The 22,393-nt window shown below is 38.8% G+C and overlaps 2 protein-coding genes across 2 annotated transcripts in view; one reads left to right on the top strand and one right to left on the bottom strand.

Moving 5' to 3' along the window:
* The window catches only part of LOC134655429 (WD repeat-containing protein CG11141), a 29,381-nt gene extending 19,821 nt beyond the window's left edge, over positions 1-9,560 (bottom strand). The window contains exons 1-3 of the mRNA XM_063510897.1: positions 9,144-9,560; positions 7,787-7,950; positions 6,238-6,361 (exon numbers count right to left, since the gene is read on the bottom strand). Coding sequence (XP_063366967.1) covers positions 6,238-6,361; positions 7,787-7,950; positions 9,144-9,368 — 513 coding nt within the window. The 5' untranslated portion in view covers positions 9,369-9,560. The remainder of the gene's footprint in view (positions 1-6,237; positions 6,362-7,786; positions 7,951-9,143) is intronic.
* Positions 9,561-9,659: 99 nt separating this feature from the next.
* On the top strand, positions 9,660-21,823 carry LOC134655439 (minor histocompatibility antigen H13). Its single transcript, XM_063510908.1, has 6 exons — positions 9,660-9,929; positions 14,892-15,073; positions 16,752-16,926; positions 17,896-18,079; positions 20,179-20,488; positions 21,616-21,823. The coding sequence occupies exons 1-6, from the start codon at positions 9,738-9,740 to the stop codon at positions 21,671-21,673; spliced, it is 1,101 nt and encodes a 366-aa protein (XP_063366978.1). The 5' UTR covers positions 9,660-9,737; the 3' UTR covers positions 21,674-21,823.
* The last annotated feature ends 570 nt before the right edge of the window (positions 21,824-22,393 follow it).

Genomic DNA, 22,393 nt, shown 5'->3' with positions numbered 1-22,393 from the left:
CTAGGAGCAAGAAACGAGTTTATCTGCATCACTTTTATCACTACATAGTATAAAACAAAGTCGCTTCCCGCTGTCTGTCTGTCCCTATGTATGCTTAGATCTTTAAAACTATGCAACGGATTTTGATGCGGTTTTTTTAATTGATAGAGTGATTCAAGAGGAAGGTTTATGTATAATTTGTTAACCCGTGCGAAGCCAGGGCGGGTCGCTAGTTGGAAATAAAATAGTCAAGTGCTGCCCTCTTTCTCGCCGCCAGTCGTAAATTTGTCTTAAGGCAACATAATGTAATTTTACAACAAGGTCAATGTGGCTAAATCCATCATAGGGACTATTTCGTCTACTAGCATTTTCTCGAACAACGAACATAATTGATAATTTCATCGACAAAGCCTCGATTGCTTTTAGTTTCAGCAATCAAAAGCAGATGGCTTTTTTTCCTCCAATTGAAAATCAAAGAAATATACGCTAGTGGACGGAATAGTCCCTATGACGGAATTAGCCACATTGACCTTATTGTAAAATTACATCGACCATCGACAATCGACCTTACGATATGTTTCTTTGATGCAAGAGCTATCGCTGGTTAGATAACAATAAAATATTTGGTAATTAAACAGACGGATAAGATAATTCGTTGACTGAAAAATAAGCCCTAAATCAAATTCATGGTTGATTGAGTAAGATTTGAAGTTAGATTGAGATACGAGTAAAATAAATGTAAAATCGAATCAGGTTTTTATACTTATAGGTGTATACAGGTATATATGTATATAGATAATAGAATTCATATTATGCAGTAATTCCAGTGATAATTGGTAACATAAGACTCGTAAACAATAGCTCAATAGATCATAATCAAAAACAATACAAGACTAATCGAGAACCATTGTTATAGGTAATTATAATATAATAAGCGTATAATGCTGGAACGCGCAGATAAGAATTTAACTTCTTCGCAATTCTTCAACATATTTTCTCTACTCAATTGTTTTAAATACCAACTTGACATCGTTTACCTCTCATAAACTTCTTAGTTATTGTACTACCTATAGAAGATGGTTAAATATATTTTTACAGTACATATGGGGCTATTTTTCCGCACTAGTGCGTAAAATAGCACTTTTCGTGCGTATGTCGAAACTTTAAAGTGCGATATGTACATTAAAACGTTGTTCGATACACGTGCAAATAGGTAATTCGCAACTCGTGTCGATTTAAAACACTCCCTTCGGTCGTGTTTTAATTTATCGCCACTCGTTTCGAATTTCCTCTTTTTCGCACTTTTTTTTTTTTTTTTTTTTATTTATTGGAGAAACAACAGAAGTATGCGACAGGATAATAGCTTACATTGTTAGATACATATAATATTGAGATGAACACTTACTTCCTTAAACGCTCTCACTAAAACATACTTAAAATAAACGGACTTAACTAAAACGTATCTTTACATACAAGTTAACCAAGTGTTGTAGACCATTCTTATGTGAATTATAATATTTATTATTTAGGTTCTACAATTTAAATGAGAGAAACAAGAAAAATATAGTAAAGTTGAAAGTACTGACAACCAATCTGATCAATATATTATTAGGTACAATGACAGCAGAGATACTAGCGATGATGACGACAGATTACTGACGGACACTATGATGGCCGTTGAGGATATTGAGTATTTGGTTACGAAATTTGGGCCTAGTGACATTGAATATATCGATGGAAGTAAATTCTTTATTATAAGTGTTACAAATACGACGCAAGGGGGCTCGCAACCCGGCGTTACTGGAGGCGGTGGGAACTGAGAACAAAGCATTAGAGCGCGAGCTGCATCGAGCTGGGACTCTGAACCGTATCCGCTCCAGCAATTCCATACTGTTAAAATGCCCTTTACAGATATTATATACAGTAATTGCGTCACAGCATTTGCGTCTGGTCTCTAATGACTGCAACTTATAATACTGCAACAGATCAACGTAAGATAGACGTTTCCCTGTCAATCGTCTGTGCAATGCCCGCAAGAACTTTTTTTGAACCATTTCTATTGCATTTGCATATTTTTTATACAGTGGGTTCCAGATTACTGAGCCATATTCTAAGTGGGGTCTAATCAGTGATTTATACAGCAGAAGATAACTTGAAGATTTTTTAAAGACCTTTGCTGTTCTCAGAACGAAACCTAGCATTTGATACGCTTTTGAAATATTACGCTCTATGTGCAATTGGAAGTCTAGTTTATCATCGAATAAGATTCCTAGATCACGAGCCGTTGACACTTTTTTGATATTCGCGTTACCTATTTTGTATTTAGAGTTGATAATTCTTTTTTTATTTTTTGTAAAGGTCATCTGCAAGCATTTATCACTTGCTAATTGCAGCTTATTTTTAGAACAGTAATCAAGAAAAACATTTACATCATTTTGAAGTAAATTACTGTCGTCAATAGACTCGACGACTTTAAATATTTTCAGATCGTCGGCGAACATAAGAAAATGGCTATTCTTAAAACATTGTTTGATGTCGTTAATGAACAGTGTATACAAGAGTGGGCCTAATATCGATCCCTGGATTACTCCTGATGTGACTAATTTGCGCTGTGATGCAAAGCCATTGACGACAACAATTTGAGACCTATTAGATAGGTACGAAACGAACCATCGTAGAAGGTTACCGCGGATACCATTGAACGCGAGTTTTTTAAGAAGAAGCAGATGGTCAACCTTATCGAACGCTTTCCTAAAATCAGTAAATATTACATCTACCTGCTGTCTTTTATCCATAGACTCGAACAATAAGTTAGTGTAGGGTAAAAGGTTTGTTAATGTTGATCTGTTTCTCATGAATCCATGTTGCTCCGACAAGATGGAAGTTTCAAGAGCAGCAAACATTTGATCACGAACGAGCGCCTCAAATATTTTTGGAATACAGGACTGTACAGAAATCGGGCGGTAGTTAGTTATTTGGGAGCGCGAACCGGATTTGTGAATCGGGGTGACATGAGATACTTTCCACTTCTCAGGGAAAGTTCCTGAATGCAAACATTTATTAAAGATTATATATAGCGGGATCACTAGAGCGGTGGCAGTGTTTTTAATAAAAAATGGGCTTACCTTGTCAGGCCCAGCTCCCTTATTAACATCAATATTTATTAGTTTCTTTAGAATATCTGTTTTGCAAACGTGTAAGTTAGAAACATTTGGTGCGCTTTCTGAAGTTGGGAGAGCTATGAGGTCATTCAATTGTACATTCTCTTTATGCTCAAAGACTGAATAGAAAAACTCTGAAAAGGTATTAGCAATTTGTTTACCTCCAAAAAATGGCCTGTCTTCGTAGAACATTGTAGCAGGATAGCCCGAGGAATCCTTTTTAAGGGATGAGACGTAAGACCAAAAGGATTTTATATTCTGTTTTAAGGATATCTCTGTGTTATGGGTATAGCTGTTGAAACATTCTAAGAGGAGTACTTTGCAACGGGAGCGAAGTAATGCAAATTCACGATAATCAGCTAAAGCCTTATAGGTATTCCACTTACGCCATGCCTTCATTTTCCTTTTAAGGGCATTTATAAGCGCCGGAGAAAACCATTTTGGATACTTAGACACTTTGATTTTTTTTAAGGGTACACAGTCGTCAATAATATTAAAGATTAAGCAATAAAAGCGCTCAACGGCCTCGTTAGGTTGCAATTTAATTAGTTCTAATTCCCAGTTAACTCTATTCAACTCCGTGGATATACGCGAGTAGTCAGCTTTTCTGAAATTATACGAAGGTAAACAATTTAAAGGGATAGGCGGGGGTGACTCTAAGTCGATATCGAATTGGACAGCTGGATGATGCCTATCAATGTTCGATAGTACAGTATCCGGAAGTGAGACCTCACATTTATCATCATAGAAGATTAAATCTAAAATTCGGTCATTAATATTAAGGTATTTATTATATTGTTTCAGACCTAATAAGTTAGTAGTGTTTAAAAGAAGCTTTCCTATCGGACAGAGTTCGCCGCCAGAGGGCGCTAGCTCCTGTGTTGCCGAATTGAGCTCCCAATTGATAGATGGTAGGTTGAAATCACCTAGCACGCAAATATATGTCTCATGGAAATGATTATTAATTTTTTCCAATTTATTACAATAAGACTGATAAACACTAAAGGCCGATTTTGGGGGAAGATAAACTCCATTTATTATAAACATACGCTTATTGAGGGTAAGGACAACAAAAACATCTTCGACGTTAGCTGACTCCCACTCGGTTCTGCGGGTCGCGAGGATGTTAGACTTTACAGCGATTAGAACCCCGCCGCCGCCTTTTTTCGCAGTTCCCACCAGGTCCCTATCACGTCGGAATACATTGTATTTATTATCGAATAACTCGGCAGTATTTACTCCAGAGTTAAACCATGTTTCAGTCAATACTATGACGTCATAATCGCATTGCAAAATATTCAAACGAACATCAATTAATTTAGACTTAAGGCCACCACAATTTTGATAATAAAATGTTATTCTTTTATTTGATATAACTAGCACAATAAGATTAGATAATTCAGCAAAATGTTATATTTTTTGTGAATAGTATTATTACAATAAAATTTATATCTTACATTTGTGTAAAAGTCTGATATTTTCAAAACAAAAATATAATGTGGGGCCCTTGTAAACATTTGAGTCGATTTTATTGTGAAGAAAATTAACATAACTTTTATTGGTGTCAGTATGTTAATAGCATCTACAGCAATCATAGCAAAATATATATAATAATAATACAACATGCAAACAATAGCTAGTACATAGGTAAAGTGAAAGGTATTTGAGTAATCAACTAATAGTTCAACAATACAATATACATAAAACCTTCATAACTTAATCAAATCGCTTTCTTTCCGTATACGTATTATAGCAGATGAATCGTCTCTTCTGACCAGAATCGCGGCGTTTTTTATCCAGACAAACTTATAGTTCTTCTCGGCAACGGCCTTACGTGTTTTAGAATATAAGATTTTATTTTTCAGCGTCAGGTGCTCATTGATGAAAATAGGTCTTGATTCCGCCTTTTGTTGGTCGGCCGGCCCACTGCCGCTGGGGGTCGCCGCGGCGCCGAGCAGCTGGCCGACGGTGACACCGCGGCCACTTGTATCGAAAATAACTATTTTGTAATAATTACGTGTCTATCTATAAAATGAATACAGTTCAAAAAAATTGTCAACATCCCTATATACAGGCGAGGCCCGACCTACCAGCACCAGCGACCAGTATACAGGAGCGTTCCAAGCGCGCTCTGAACGTCGGGGTAAGCCCCAAGTCTGGGCACAGGCGCCCAATATACAGGCGAAGTCACACTTCCCATTATGAAGGGCACAACATTATACGGGCGGAGGCAAATTTTCCAGTACCGATAATACAGAAGGGCGCTAAACGTGCTCAAATTTTACCCAAAGTAATCGATCGTCATAATAATGCTACCTTACCTTACCTTACCTAAAAAAAAGATACAGCGTATTTTCAGATAGGTAAAGGTCACTAAACAAATAAAAAAGGTGCTTAAATTGGTCTTCTAAACGTTGTAGTCATCAACACAGCCATAGGCTTATTTTACTTATATGTATCAACTTCTATTTAAACCGAACGAAACTGTTAAAACACGGAAACTGATAGATTCGAAAAAAATTGAGTTTTCTAGCTTCGCTATCACAGATAAAGATTACAGCACAAATAAATATATAACATTAAATGCTAGACAGTGCACCCAGCAAAGCAAACCATTGTTATATCAGAGGCTACCATTATTGAAACGGAAAAACACCGATATGGGCACATTAACCCTTCAGATAGGACATGACAACAAATCAAATATACTACAATTTTGAACCTTAAAGTAATACACCGTACATTGTTTATTGTTTGAAGGATTTAAAGTACATTATGGCCTTGGCTTTATCCTCCTAAACTGTAATTGAATTTAAATTGCGTAAGAGGGTTAGATAACAATAGTGGTTGCGACGATAATTTGAGCAATTAGGGCTAAAAATAGCCCCGGCATTGTGGCAGCATTGGAAAACGTTAAAATTCCCAAACCATTGATTTTAACCATAGATGGTAGGATCCTATAGGACACGATCTTATTTGTAGAGCCATAAGAGCGTGTCGCATATTTTTGCGGCCTTCGTTGTGTAACATATTATTGCAGGTGACTGTACCACACTTTGGAGTCATGCAACGTTCACGGATGTCGACAAAAGCTTACCATGTAGAAGTCGATCTCGGTCATGATGATGATGCCGTTCTTGTCCCCAGAGAACAGCCTCATTCCGTTCTTGGACCACTCGATGGCAGTTATCTTGCCCTTGTGCAAGTCGCTGATTGTGTACCTGAAGCAAAATACTTGTATACTGAATAACTGAAACAGATGTCTTATACTAATGAAAAAGGGCGCCGCATGGTTCCATTTTTATCGCCTGTCACTATGCCCGTCACTTTCGCACTTACATACTTGTTAGAACGTGACAGGCATGGTGACAAGCGATAAAAATGCGACCGTGCTACCGCCGCAAGCCGGTGACCTAGAGGTCCACGCGATAGCCGAAGATGACGACTTCCATGGCCACTGGATGGCTTGGTCACTTTTTCTTTAGTATGTTATGATATCTATTTCAGTATATATCTTATTTATATAGTAGTCTAGTGACTACTTCTTTGTGGGACTTTGAGCCTTAGGGCCTGGCCACGACATTACGCGACTGGCTTCGGCTAAGGCGACAACCATAGGTACTGTCATACTGGGATGGAAGCGAGGCCGTTGCACGACGAACTCGTTGCGCACTCGCGGCGAACTCGCTGCGCACTCGCCTCGCTTTCAACTCGCTCGCAAATCGCTAGTGTGGCCCCGCTCTTAACCGAAGCCAGTCGCACAATGTCGTGGCCAGGCCGTTAGGAGGTTATAGGAAGGAAATAAAAAATGAGGGCAAATAAATATATGTACCGTGTCAGTTGTCACAATACCTAGTACATTTTTACTGGAGTAAATGTATTTAATGAGCAATGAATTGTCATTCATAATAATAGCACAACATAAAACAATATACCCGATTTCCTTTTAAAACAATGAGAATAATTTTTTTGCCAACATACCAAATACCTGCCCTGCAAAAATTTAAACTACACACATATCCACGTATCTGTTTATAAGAGGGTGTGTCAGAATTCCACAAAACACGGGGTGTCCCCTACATTGTAGTGAGTAAGCGTGGGGTGGACGACCGGGTGTGATTCACCATTCGACCTACTTTTTGGGAAACCCCTTACATGGTGTTATCATTTTATCGTGATTTGGAAGACAATTAATTCAGACTGTATGTGACTGGTGAATTATTTTACCTTTTAGACTATTTAGACATGCATTATGAGTGGTACAACTTGCACTTGGTCGGATTTTTACGGTTCCGTACCCAAAGGGTAAAAAAGGGACCCTATTACTAAGACTCCACTGTCTGTCTGTCCGTCCGTCTGTGTCTGTCACCAGGCTGTATCTCATGAATCGTGATAGCTAAACATTTGAAATTTTCACAGATTATGTAGTTCTGTTGCCGCTATAATAACAAATACTAAACAGTACGGAACTCTCGGTGGGTGAGTCCAACTCGCACTTGTCCGGCTTTTTTTATCTACGGACCAGTGGCGAGCGTTCAGGGACCTCGATTCCCACCGGCTTGCCCAGCAGTAAAGCTCTATTTACCCCAAATTAGGTTTCCCTACAAAACAAATCTCTCGACGTCTCGCCGCTCTTAATGACTCACCTCTCGACCTTTGGTTCCACTTTAGGCTTCAGCGTGTCAGGAATATTCTCCGGGTGCTCCTTGGGTATTTGGAATACCGTGACCTGCCCCGCCGCGTTGCCGGCGCCCACCATGTAGTCTACGGTGTTCACGATCTTTACGAAGGTGATGGGGGTCGCTGTGGCCTGCAACAATAATACACCTTAAGATTATAATGATACAGTCTTTATCACAATAACCATACAGATCATACTTTAGGACAGGCCTCACAGAGGCGATTAACTGTTCTTTTTGGGCTTTAATTATTACTAAATAATTATACCTATAGTTTGTCAAAGGGCTGTCTCATTTCAAACATAGAGAGAATCATACTATCTTTGTCTTACACTAGTACTAGCACCCAAAAGAAAAGGATGAGGATAGTTTTCCTGGTTCTTACTGACACTGACTGACAAATTGGTTTGACCAACTATAATATAATTTATTTTTAATCCTAAATGATACGCCCATGGATCCCATGATCCAATTTATAGTGGAATTATGATTGAATTATAGTTAAGGCAAAGTTATGTACTAAAGGTAGATTTAGGGTGCAAATTTTTGCCAACAAATTTTGACAACATTGATAACGGGTTTGGTTGTTAACAATGATTCATATCACTTACACATTTAAATCACATACAGTCTAGATAGTCCACATTTGTAGCACAGATAAGAAGAACATATACATTTTTATCAGTAATAAAAACAAAGTCATTTGTTTGATTATGTTTGTGTAGTTTGTTGACATTAATGATATTATAATAGCTAGTTTCCTGCATTAAAAGGTGGAAATAAAACACAAATAAAAAGAAGGAATGAGTAGAGTTTTTCTTGACTGACAAGTTGTTTGTCAGACTTGTATTATCTGGGAAAACGCAATTTTTTCAGTTTTTATATGTTTTCCGAATAAAGCTCGGTCTCCCAGATATTATCATTAAAGTTGTTTACATATGTATGGGTAAACTATAAAATACTATTGAAAATGATGAAAATTCTGTTATTATAAATTTATACATGTACATTTATAAGGTCACCTTGGTAAGTAACTTGCAACAAAAACGAATACATAACTTTTTGCACAATAAAGCATTCAAGTTGTGAAATTAACACAAAAAAGATAAGTCTCTGTAGCAGATAATGATTGCAACACCTCGGTTAGGCAAACTTTGAAGGCAGGACGAAATAAATTATTCAAAGTGGATTATATCATGAAACACTCGTGAAAAATCAATGTTGCTGTTTGTATATTATGCGCGTGGAATTAAATATTAGTGAAAGCGGTACAAGGTCAATGAAAGTAAAACGCAGCATATGGGAGTTGTTTACTCGAACTTACCTCGCATCGTAGCCTCTGGATATTACCCTTTTTCCTGTCGTACCAGTACACTAAACCCACGTTCGTGCCCAGCGCTATGTAGTCACTCACAGCGTCCACACAAGTCAGACACAGTTCACTAGAAAATATACCCGTAGAAATACGAGGTGGAATTAAATTCAAAATATGAGTGCAAGGTGTCCATTCGCGCACAAACGCATCTTCAGCGCCACTCGTTACTTCCATTATGACTAGATTATTGCTTCACTGATATGTCAATGAACTAAGAAAACATGTGCAAATTATCATCTTAGGTTTGATTACTTTTCTTATTTTATTTATTGAAAGAATCTCCAGTACTACACAGTCGAAGGTTCGGTTTGACACTGACGTTTTTGAACAATACTGCCAACATTCCGTCGACATCTGGGTTGCCAGAGTTAAATTACAAGTGAATCGATTCGGAACCGGTTTTATTGAACACCCTATGACCTTGTCAATGAGGCCAACATTGCCAACCAAACTGTACACTTGTCATTTTCTTGTCAAGCTCGAGGCTGGAGCACCTTCAAGGTCCCAGCCATAACTTATTTTATTTCAAAGTAATCACACGAAATGGCTGATACGGCGACTGAAATTCCTATAAACATCGAAGAGGGTGTGAGAGAAGCAGTGAAAAATGTTACAGACCGGCCACCATCGAGTATTGAGGGCGTCGCGATTGCCTACTTAAGTTTAGTTATTATGGCTATTTTGCCGATATTTTTCGGGGCATTTCGTTCAGTGAAGTACCTTAAGGAGCAAAAGGTGAGTCCTGATGATTATTTTGCGTAAAATAAAGTGATTTTATGTCACTTTCACTATGTTTATTTAAGGTCCAATCAGGTCACCGCACGTTGGCGGTCCTGGCGCCGTGGCATATGCTGGCTCACGTTTGTTTACGCGTACTCCGCGTAAATAACCCAAGAACGTAAAGTCTTTGTTAAATATAGCTCTGAACCCAAATACGCCCACTAATATATGAATGGGACATTTTTAGAACTTGTACGCTATTATGAGAGAGAAATTTTATTTAACACCATTTACATACCTTTAAGGTATATAATATGTTATACATTATCATGTAGTACTTCATCATACTTGCAAATATATCTTAACTTGTCCATTAGTAGAGCAATTAATAATTTTCCTCATATTTTGCAATTTTCTAATTCCCTATTGTACATAAAGTTAGTTTTTCTCGATGGGAATTTCTCAGTAGCCGTGTAATGTCATGGTAAATTTGTTCCACGTTTCTTTAACATTATTCATATCAGTACTACAGTTATATGTTACTCTTTTACTCCCATTATCAATGACGATAGTTAAGTTTTCCACATTTTTTAAATTCCATTTTTTGTACAGTGCATTTTATTGATTTTGTTTTTTTTTTTTATATTGTAATGGTAATCTAAATACATGCTCCCTTAAGAGATTACAAATGAAAAAGATATTATTATTATAGCTTTATTTGCTCAGTGCTTTAATATAATTTGTTTTTATTAAATTAGTTGCACTTTTGATTGCACTAATCCCTGCTGGGTAAAAGCCTCCTCAGTACCCTTCCATTTCTCTCTATTTTTTGCTGTTTCCAGCTATCTGTATGATGTCGTCTGCCCATTGTTTTTGTGGTTTTCCTCGGCCTCTTGGAAATGGAAAATATAATAATACAATAATACAAATGAACAGATTATGTTTTAATGAAATAATAGTTTATGATTATGCAATTTTGCGGAATTCCCTGAGGGCTTTCCAGTGCATTTCATAGAAACTACCAATATTGTTTTATTTTTAAAATAATAATTATTCCTTAAGCAGATGTTTATTAACTTTACCATTATTTTCTGCAAATATTTACCTGCCTTAAGTAAACTTGGTTGTTACTTAGTAAGTCTACATTTACATTTTAAAATATATTATGTAAATTAGACCTTTTAAAGGCAACACATTAAGTAATGAGAGTTAGTTACTTTCATTTTGATTGTGTTATTCTGAATATACACAAAACCAGTCTGTCTCTGTCTAGACTCTAATAGGTACACTGGCGGTCAAAAGAGCATGGACATGTTTCAACCGTAAAGGCCCCAGTACACAATGGGCCATCGCCGCCAACTCCAAGGGACGCATTTATGCGTTAGAGGGAGCAAGTGATATTGCTATCTCATTCTACCGCATGGCTGCGTGCCTTAATATTAAGGCATTACAGTCGACATATATCCATGCACTTTTGAACGCCACTGTGCAATAGATTTATGTATAATGCTTGAATTATTATTTATTTCAAAAGTTCAAAATTATTTTTTATGATTGTAATATTGCAAAATTAAAGTATACATACATTCTCATACTCATACTCATAATCTTTATTGCATATCACATTGTATCTTAACCTATTGCATAGAATCGTGTACAACATGACACCCTGTAGGGCACAGCAAACAGTTTATTCAAGAGGAGATCGAGTTTTTTGTACAAGATGTTATTTATTTATACTTAAATGTTATTTATTGTATAGGGGTACTTTTTTAATTGCAATTATTGGTCGTGAAAAAATTCATTTAATGTATAATAAGCTTTTTTAATGAGGTGATCTTTTAGTTTTTTAAAAAATTCATTGTCGGACTTAGTGTTATTTATTTCGTTACTAATTTTATTAAATATTTTTATTGCCATTGAGTTTGGACTTTTTGAATGTAGTTTTAGTTTTGAGGGTATTACCTGCACCAGCTTATTTTGAAACCTGCTGGCGTAACGTCGGGGTATATCTGAATGTTTGGTATAAAATTGAGGGTATTTTTTTACAAACTTACAGGTTTCCAAAATGTATATTGATGTTAAGGTAAGTATTTTTAGATCGATGAAGTGTGTCTTAGTACTTTCCGGTATATTTATGTTTGCCAAAATTCGTACACATTTTTTTTGTAATATAAATAGGCTTTCCACGTCTGTGCTATTCCCCCATAGAATTACACCATAGGTAAGCCAAGCATGGGCATAGGAGTAGTAAGCTGTTAAGGCGGTGTTGAGGTCGCATGCTTTTTTTAATTCGCGTAAGGCATACGTGAACTGGGACAATTTCGTTTTTATTTTTGCTACATGCGCTTTCCAATTAACATTGCAGTCAACTTCGAACCCTAGAAGAGGAGCGGTATCTACACATTCTAATTGTATATTATTGAAGGTGAAATCAATATTAAGGGGGGTTTTTTGATAAGGCCTAAACTGTAAGATTTTTGTTTTTGTGAAATTTACTTCTAAGTTGTGGTCCGATAACCAGTCAACTACGTTTGTTAATAAAGTGGTTAAGTCTTGTGTTATGTTATGGTCGTCTGTACACGATGTGAGGATGGAGATATCGTCGGCAAATAAAGTACACGCCTGCTGTATAGTTTTTGGAAGGTCGTTGATGTATATTAAAAAAAGTAGACATCCTATTGAGCTTCCTTGAGGTATGGAATGTTTTATATATTTTAAATCCGAATGGGTGTAATTTATTTCGCCATTATTTTCATCGTAGTTTTGTATTTCTATGCATTGCTGACGATTTTCAAGGTACGATCTGAACCAATTATGCGGAATACCTCTAACACCTATCCCATATAGTTTCTGTAATAGGATATTATACTGGACACGGTCGTACGCTTTCGTCATATCGAGCAGAATTCCGATCGCGTATCGTTTATTATTTATAACGTCAATAGCATGCTGCATAAACTTGTACATAGCTAAAACTGTTGAACGATTTTTTCTAAAACCGTTTTGACTATCATTAAAGATTAAGTTTTTTTCGCAGTAATCATATAATCGTTTACTCATAGCGGTTTCGAATATTTTTGACGATGAGGGTAATAGCGCGATTGGTCTGTAGTTATTAAATTCTGCAGTGCTACCTTTTTTATGAATTGGTTTAATTTTGGCCGTTTTTAAGAGATCTGGGAATACTCCAAGTGAAAAAGACTGATTTATAAGGAGACAAAATGGAATCGCGAGTTCATCAGCGCATTGTTTTAGCAATATAGGAGGTATTTCGTCTATTCCACAGCTGTGTTTACTTTTTAGATTTTTTAAAATAGATCGAACTTCATTTATATCTACTATTCTTGGACTTTATATTCCTAAATGATAATGTTTCATAGTCTATAGATAATGTTAATGTATGTTTCTAACAGTTCATAATTGTCTGTAATCAATTAAATTGCCTTATAACCTAATCAGCTCTATTAAGCAATTACTGAGACTTGTACTTTACTCACTGAATAATTATATCTACTTTAAAGATATCTGTGACTAGATATAGATTTATCTCCAGTATTGTGTAATTTCTATTGTAGTCATAACACTGTAAATTGAACTGTTATTATATCTTATAGCATAAAACTTTTAACTTGCAACCCCCTTCTGAGGTCCATGAGACACTTTTATATGTACTTTGTATTTTTTGTAAGAACTCTTTACCATGGTGCAATAAACGATATTATGATTATGAACTTCAAAAACGGAAGGGTCATATTCAACATTCTATAATAAAAATAACTTTAAAACTTTCATTTACTTACCAAATTCGATTTATTCTTATATAAATGATATACTATAACTATATGCAAACAGCTCAATATATCAATTTGGGTTTTTTCTATAGTGGCTCATGTTTACTCTAATTATGAGAAGCATCAAGCCAGATTAGATACCCTTTGACCGCCAAAGACGTCAACTGACGCGCGCGGTTACAGACCAATATCAACCTTATTGCATTCCGACAAGGTTCACTATGACGCGCGGCGCACGATAGGCATGGCGATATAAGGGTTAACCAATTTGAATGTTGGGATTTCTTAACCTTTTGACCGTTGTTTGTGGATCACATTAAAATAAAACTGCTAACACAGCTTGTAACAATTTCCCTCTTTAGTTTTCGTGGGTTACTGTAACTTCACTCCACTGTAACTTGAAAAAGTAATTAGGAATGAAAAGCTGTCCTTAGCAAATTTATTTGCTAACAAATTTCAATTCTATTTAACCCTTTGAACGCCACGCCTATCGTGCGCGTCAGTTCAGATCTTTAATGGTCAAAAACTTAAGAAAATGATGTCTAGCGGGATTTAAAAAGCGGCCAAGTGCGAGTCGGACTCGCCCATGAAGGGTTCCGTATTTAGGCGATTTATGACGTATTAAAAAAAAACTACTTGCTAGATCTCGTTCAAACCAATTTTCGGTGGAAGTTTACATGGTAATGTACATCATATATTTTTTTTAGTTTTATCATTCTCTTATTTTAGAAGTTAGGGGGGGGGGGGGACACACATTTTACCACTTTGGAAGTGTCTCTCGCGCAAACTATTCAGTTTAGAAAAAAATGATATTAGAAACCTCAATATCATTTTTGAAGACCTATCCATTCCAAAATTTTGAGTTTCAGTTCGAAGTATGGGGAACCCCAAAAAGTTATTGTTTTTTTTCTATTTTTGTGTGAAAATCTTAATGCGGTTCACAGAATACATCTACTTACCAAGTTTCAACAGTATAGTTCTTATAGTTTCGGAGAAAAGTGGCTGTGACTTACGGACGGACAGACAGACGGACAGACAGACAGACAGACATGACGAATCTATAAGGGTTCCGTTTTTTGCCATTTGGCTACGGAACCCTAAAAAGCACCTACCGCTGCAACTAAGCTACCTATGCTCACCCAAAGCCAACAGTCCCATCATGTCCATTGTCCTTCATTCGCAGGAGTCGGGCGAGCGCGCGGAGACGATGTCAAACAAGGACGCACTGATGTTCCCTCTCATCGCGTCGTGCGCGCTCTTCGCTCTCTACGTTTTCTTCCAGATCTTCTCCAAGGAGTACATTAACCTCCTGCTCACTGGGTACTTCTTCTTCCTTGGGGTGCTGGCTCTGAGTCATCTCTTGAGGTTAGTATTGTATAATAAGTATAATAACCAACAGTATTTCCAATGATTGTACAGTCGCCATACAAAACTTTTACATATAAAACGCTCACGCCCCGCCCGGAAAACGTGCCTGTGTGACGAAGCCTTTAGAGTGCGTGTTCAGATATTGTGAACACCTTGGCCGCTCCGATATGTATGATGGTGACTGTAGGTATCAGTCAGGTGCAAAAGCGGCTAAGCGGGCTAGCCAAGATGACAAAGGTTTATCGTCAATTAAAAAGTAAAAATTTATAGGCCATACATCGTCAAGTGAAAAAAATATTGATCAAAAATGAACCTTGTTTTGGTAGTAGTATGGTTCAATATGGTTACCGAACTTATTGTAATCAGTGAGTTTTGGGTATCACCTGATGACATTATTTAAGTTTCGATGGCGTTGTCCAAATTTATCGAAACACGGTTCTTAGCTAGAAAGTTGTAACACTGATTTAAACTTTCACGATTTTTACACATTATTAAATTATACAACGGGACTTAATCGCGTATCTAAGTTTTAAGATTTACCTCCGACGTTTCGAGGACTTCTTCGAGACCACGGGGACAACGCCGTCCTCGAAACGTCGGAGGTAAATCTTAAAACTTAGAAAGTTGTAGTCATGGTCTTTTGGAATTTCTACTTCTGAACAAATAGTCGACGTACTTTCTAAGTGCATTAGTTAAGTACTTACAATACTATAAAACGGGTACCGACCTAATTTGAACTCTAAACGCTTCTAATAAGGTTCGTTCTTTGCTACGTCGTAACTGCGTCAGGTAGATTCCGAGTTAAATACTAGAGCAAGGACCACAAATCTTGTTAAGAAATTATGTCCCCTTTCCTCGGTTAAATATGATTGTGTAAGGACTGGTGAAGACAGTTTCTTACCTAACCTAATAAAAATATGAATTGATTTGTTATATGTTATATGGCATGATTTTGGGCAATTACGTAGATACAATTTTATCGCGAAACCATAAAACGGATCCGAAAAGAAAAAAAAATCGTTCTGTCCATATAGGTAAAGGGCACAATATTATAGTATTCCTAAAAATACGAAATATTTTCTTTAAAAAAACCTTATAACATAAAGTACCTACTAACAGTGTTATTGCCAATTCTGCACCATTCGTCCGATTCTCCGTTCGTCTAGTCGGTCTCCGTTCGTCCATTTCTCAGTTCGTCAACTTCCTGGTTTGTCAATTGACTTGTCCTCAATTTCTCAGTTCGTTTATTTTTATTCTTCCATTAGGTGGTTTTTCTAAATGGATGGCCAGGTTCACATTCATTATTACTTAACTATTCTACTCTGCTGGATGTAGGCCACTCCTTTTAAAGATGGTGATAACTGCTGCTCCACGCCAGACGGTGGCATTTAGGAGAGTTTCGACCAACTTCTTAAGAGACTCACTAGATGGTTGGATCAAGGGTCAGATGCAGAAGGCGGTGATCTTTGACACGGCGCGGATAGTCCGCCGGTTCCTTTCTCCGCGGCCCTGACCTCCGGCAGCTTGGACCTTGCCCCGCTACTGGCGGCACACTAGGTTAGGTTTTTTATAATGTGTTTGCCTTCAACCTTCTTAATGACAGTACCACAAGTCGATCCACTCACCAAACAAACTCTCACCCTATACCCCTCTAATAAAGCTTACTCTCCCACAGCCCAATCATCTCGTTCCTGGTACCCGCCTCGGTACCCAACGTACCATACCATATCCACTTCACTCGCGGCGAGCGAGACCAGCGGGCTGATATAGTCAACTACAAGTTCACCAGCTATGACGTCATCTGTGTGTGCATCTCGCTGTGTCTGGGCGCCTGGTACCTGTTCAAGAAAGTAAGTACATGTTACTGGTACCACATCCAGTTAACTCGCGGCGAGCGAGACCAGCGGGATGATATAGTCAACTACAAGTTCACCAGCTATGACGTCATCTGTGTGTGCATCTCGCTGTGTCTGGGCGCCTGGTACCTGTTCAAGAAAGTAAGTACATGTTACTGGTACCACATCCAGTTAACTCGCGGCGAGCGAGACCAGCGGGCTGATATAGTCAACTACAAGTTCACCAGCTATAACGTCATCTGTGTGTGCATCTCGCTGTGTCTGGGCGCCTGGTACCTGTTCAAGAAAGTAAGTACATGTTACTGGTACCACATCCAGTTAACTCGCGGCGAGCGAGACCAGCGGGCTGATATAGTCAACTACAAGTTCACCAGCTATGACGTCATCTGTGTGTGCATCTCGCTGTGTCTGGGCGCCTGGTACCTGTTCAAGAAAGTAAGTACTACAATTAGCAGATAATGTGTAAAAATCGTGTATGTTTTATTACATTTTTATTACGGTTCCGTACCCAAAGGGTAAAAACGGGACCCTATTACTAAGACTCCACTGTCCGTATGGCTGTCTGACACCAGGCTGTATCTCATGAACCGTGATGCTCGACAGTAGAAATTTTCACAGTTGATGTATTTCTATTGCCGCTATAACAACAAATACTAAAAACAGAATAAAATAAATAAATTTAAGTGATGCTCCCATACAATAAACGTGATTTTTTTGCCGTCCTTTGCGTAATGGTACGGAACCCTTTGTGCGCGAGTCCGAATCGCACTTGGCCGGTTTTTAAATCACATATGTATAATAGTTTGTCAAAGGACTGTCTTATTTCAATCATAGACAGATATAATCATACTATCTTTGTCTTAAACTAGTACTAGCACTTAAATTAAGGATGAGTATAGTTTTTTTGTTCTTATTTACTGACAAATTGGTTTGACCAACTATAACATTCTCAATTTTCCCCAGCACTGGATTGCAAACAACCTCTTCGGTATCGCCTTCGCCATCAACGGAGTGGAGTTGCTCCACCTCAACAACGTGGTCACCGGCTGCATTCTGCTCTGTGGTCTGTTCCTGTACGACATCTTCTGGGTGTTCGGCACCAACGTCATGGTCACCGTGGCCAAGTCCTTCGAGGCCCCCATCAAACGTAAGTCCTTTATACTTGATCTGATTCAAGAGTTCCTTGCTATCTTGTGTAGATTGTCTGTCAGCTTCAGGAGTTGCTCCATCTCAACAACGTTGTCACCGGCTGCATTCTGCTCTGTGGTCTGTTCCTGTACGACATCTTCTGGGTGTTCGGCACCAACGTCATGGTCACCGTGGCCAAGTCCTTCGAGGCTCCCATCAAACGTAAGTTGGTTGTCATCAACATTAATTTGGTCCACCTCAACAGTGTTGAGACCGGCTGCATTCTGCTTTGTGGTCTGTTCCTGTACGACATCTTCTGGGTGTTCGGCACCAACGTCATGGTCACAGTGGCCAAGTCCTTCGAGGCTCCCATCAAACGTAAGTTGGTTGTCATCAACATTAATTTGGTCCACTACAGGAGTTGCTCCACCTCAACAGTGTTGAGACCGGCTGCATTCTGGTCTGTGGTCTGTTCCTGTACGACATCTTCTGGGTGTTCGGCACCAACGTCATGGTCATCGTGGCCAAGTCCTTCGAGGCTCCCATCAAACGTAAGTCCTTTATACTTGATCTGATTCAAGAGTTCCTTGCTATCTTGTCTAGATTGTCTGTCAGCTTCAGGAGTTGCTCCACCATAACAATGTTGAGACCGGCTGCATCGTCCTCTGCGTAATGTTCAACACGGGTTACCCTCATCTGGCAAAATATTATTTGTCAGAAATACACTTCGCATAATGTATCGCAGAAAAACTTTTAGTCGAATTGTACTTTCGCATAAATCATCCTAAACTGTGGGCTGTTCAAGGCTCCTATTAAACGTAAGTCTGTTACCATATCTACTGAATTATTCACACTTCTACAACTAGGTTAGGGTGGTATTCCATCTGTCCAATATGGTGGTCCAATGTCATTCTTTCATTCGTCTCATTCTCTCTCTCAAGCAAAATGTGAGACAAAACACACACTGGACAAGGAAATTGGACAGGTACCCTTAGGTAAAATGTTTTGTTGCCAACTTGCCATAGGTGGGCGAGGCAGATTAAAGAGCTGATCCACGCGGCAATTTCCTCGCGAGGCAGATCGACCTGTGTACGTGTGTCCTGTAACGTGTTTGTGTATTCCTCACATATATTCTTTTCACACTCGAAGAGTGGCACTCTGAGAACCTTTACTACAGAATAAGTAATAGTACTACCGTACAGAAAGGACACTTCCTACAAAACCAAAGTTTGACAGCGATTCGGGGTCATGATATCCCTTTCTAACTTATGGCACTATCCCTTTCGGCTATTTAGGATTGTCAAAATTCAAGCCATTATCTTATCTGTGGTCGTGAACGCAAAGGGACGTCAAGTTGTGTCAACCCTAACAATTGCTCGGAGCAATGCTGAGCCAACGGAGCCGAGTTTGCCCGAAGTCAGGAGTGTCTCCCCACTGCCTTTACTCCTATGAGGGTCGCGAAGTTGGAATCTCGACACAATGCGAATTTTAATTCGTTTGTGGTGACCGTTCCGACTGAACATCTAGCGACCTTCACCAAGGAGTTTTGGCCGAAGGGCGTCAAGTTTCGGCGGTTCCGCGGCCGGCTCCCTGACACTGCGGGGTTGCGTAATGCATCGCAATCATAATGTGTTTTTTAGTGTTTAGTTATATTTTTATAATATGTATGCTAGTTTTAAGGTATTTATGTATGGGCCACTAGTTGCCTGAAATAAACGATTTCATTCATTCATTCATTTATAGTTTGTAGCTTTCTAATAGACCTCGAAGGCTAATCCTATTGTCTATTGTTAAGAAAAACCGCTCGTGCCACGTGCCACAACCACCTGCATAAAAAATCGGTACTTCGGTTACCGAGTGCCGGCGAGTCGAACTCTACAGAACCAGTCTAAAATGTGTCATCGAGATGCGTAACAAAGGCGCGTTATCGGAGAGCGCACCTACACTGGTTTTTTGAGCGTCGGACTAGCCCGCGCTCAGGTGCCAAATAAAATAATTAGGACCCTTTTTTGCAGGTAAGCACGTGCGGTTTTACTGAACAATAGACAATAGGATTAGCCTTCGGGGTCTATTAGAAAGCTACAAACTATACGTCACTAATGTATTGTTTGTCCACAGTGGTATTCCCGCAAGACCTGCTCGTGAACGGGCTGAGCGCGTCCAACTTCGCCATGCTCGGCCTCGGCGACATCGTGGTCCCGGGCATCTTCATCGCCCTGCTGCTCCGCTTCGACAAGAGCCTCAAGCGCGGCTCCGAGTTCTACTTCCGCGCCACCTTCTCCGCGTACATACTCGGCTTGTTGGCGACCATTCTGGTGATGCACGTGTTTAAGCACGCGCAACCGGCGTTGTTGTATTTGGTGCCGGCGTGCTTGGGCACGCCGCTCGCGTTGGCGCTGCTGCGCGGGGATATACATGCGCTCTTCAAGTGAGTATCCTCGATATTTTACTCCACTGACAATCCAACCTCTAGACTGAGCTTAGGCCAATTCCGCCAAACCGATGCTGCCAAAAATACGGGGGTGCGGGGGGACGAGGTGAGCGAATCCCGTGCCGTGATTGGTCCGTTCAAACACACGGGCCAATCACGGCACGGGATTGACTCGAAGATGGAGTAACGCTACCGTATGTGTGGCAGAGGGGGTAGCGCGACTATGCTATGTCTATAGGTTGGATTGTCTGTGTTTTACTCTTTTCGACGCCGTGTCAAACACAAAAGCTGTCACGCTGACGCCACGTCACCGAAGTGTCAAAACTGAAATTGAACTTTATGCATATGCACCTAGGTTTATGTTGCTCAGTGGTCTGTGACCGATTAATCGGTCTTTGGCGTTGAACCTACGGTGCGGATATATCGGTCATTGGCGTCCAAAAGGTTAATAAAAATACACCCTTAATAAAATTATGAGGATACGTTATAGAAGACTTCTTTGTTTCTTCATTTTGTTCTCGGCAGGAATATATGATAGATAGTATGATATATTCTATTCTTCATTAGTATAAGATATCTTACGTAAGCATAGCTATATTAATATCGTCCGAAAGAATTTAGTGTGATATACTTTACTACTTTGTCTTGGCTTAAAAAGAAAGCTGACGCCGTGATACCGCTTTTTCTTAATTGATATCACATAAATTGTTTTTCTAGTTCGTTGTTTATCTAACAACTTGTTTAACCTTCTAATACCCTGCGTGAAAAAAATTGAAAATTTTCCACAATCCATTTTGAACTTTGTGTAACTAAGGGTTCCAAATTAAAAAACAAACAACTGCTTCTGGGTCTCAGGAGGTGATCAGTTTCGTTACAGTGAAATCTATATATATAAACGTGAAAGACCTGACTGATTGACTTAAATCAACGCACAGCCCAAACCGCTGCTGGGACTAGAAAGTCCAAATTTGGCAAGTAGGTTCCTTATAATGTCTAGGGGTCCACTAAGAAAGGATTTTTCAAAATTCATCCCCTATAGTTTGTATGGGGAAAATATACTAATCCACGGGTACGAAGTCGCGGGCAACAGCTATACTATAATAAATGGCATCTTTTGTCTACAGCTATGAAGACCAGCCAGCACTCGTAGAGGAAGACACCAAGGCGAAGAAGACTGAATAAAAAGCACAAAACATGACGCAAGCGCACAGCCAGTACCAGGCCTCAGCTCACAGTAGCATACAACCACCATAGGGTACTTGTGTACATACTATTATCAATGCAAAATATTAGAAATTTCAATGCACAAAGTTTATACAACTTGAGGATCGGAGTTATAATTACCTATAGTTAGTCAAACAACTGTCAGTAGAAAAAGGCGCGAAATTCAAATTGTCTATGGGTCGATAACCTTTTGAGCCTATTTTATTTTTATTTTGCCGCTTTTTTCTACTGACGGATATAGCTTAACCGACTGTTATAATTACAATGATCGATTGTAATTATAACATTAACTTTCCAGATTGTAACATTTGAAATTTAAGCCCATATTACTTGGTTGGCAACCAAGATTCCGACGGTCCAAGGTCAGTACTTGGTCGGTTCGCAACACATTATTTGGCAAATCGTCTTACTATACGGTCGGAAACTACCAAGGTCGGGTCGGAAGCATAGTTGTCGACCGTGTAGCGCTTTATACTCGAATTTTGACATTTGTGGTGTTGCCACATTAAAAATTATGAAACATGTTTTGCAGATTTAGCGGGTAAAATAGGAAAAATGTGACTTTATGGTTATGTAAATACGTGCTTTTGATTCAAAACATTGACAGATCACATTAAATAGTATGTGAGCGCATATTTATAACCAAACTGCATTTTGTTTAACTGTGTTGTGATTTTT

This window comes from Cydia amplana, chromosome 16, assembly GCF_948474715.1.
Source record: "Cydia amplana chromosome 16, ilCydAmpl1.1, whole genome shotgun sequence".
NCBI classification, from domain to species: Eukaryota; Metazoa; Arthropoda; class Insecta; order Lepidoptera; family Tortricidae; genus Cydia; species Cydia amplana.
The sequence above is the reverse complement of the archived record's forward strand: the minus strand, read 5'-3'. Positions and strand labels throughout refer to the sequence as shown.

Excerpts from the sequence above, each read along its gene's own strand:
- LOC134655439 (XM_063510908.1), top strand. The coding sequence starts at position 9,738 with ATGGCTGATACGGCGACTGAAATTCCTATAAACATCGAAGAGGGTGTG. Across the intron at positions 16,927-17,895 it reads CCTGGTACCTGTTCAAGAAA|CACTGGATTGCAAACAACCT; the intron begins GTAAGTACATGT and ends AATTTTCCCCAG. Across the intron at positions 18,080-20,178 it reads CTTCGAGGCCCCCATCAAAC|TGGTATTCCCGCAAGACCTG; the intron begins GTAAGTCCTTTA and ends GTTTGTCCACAG.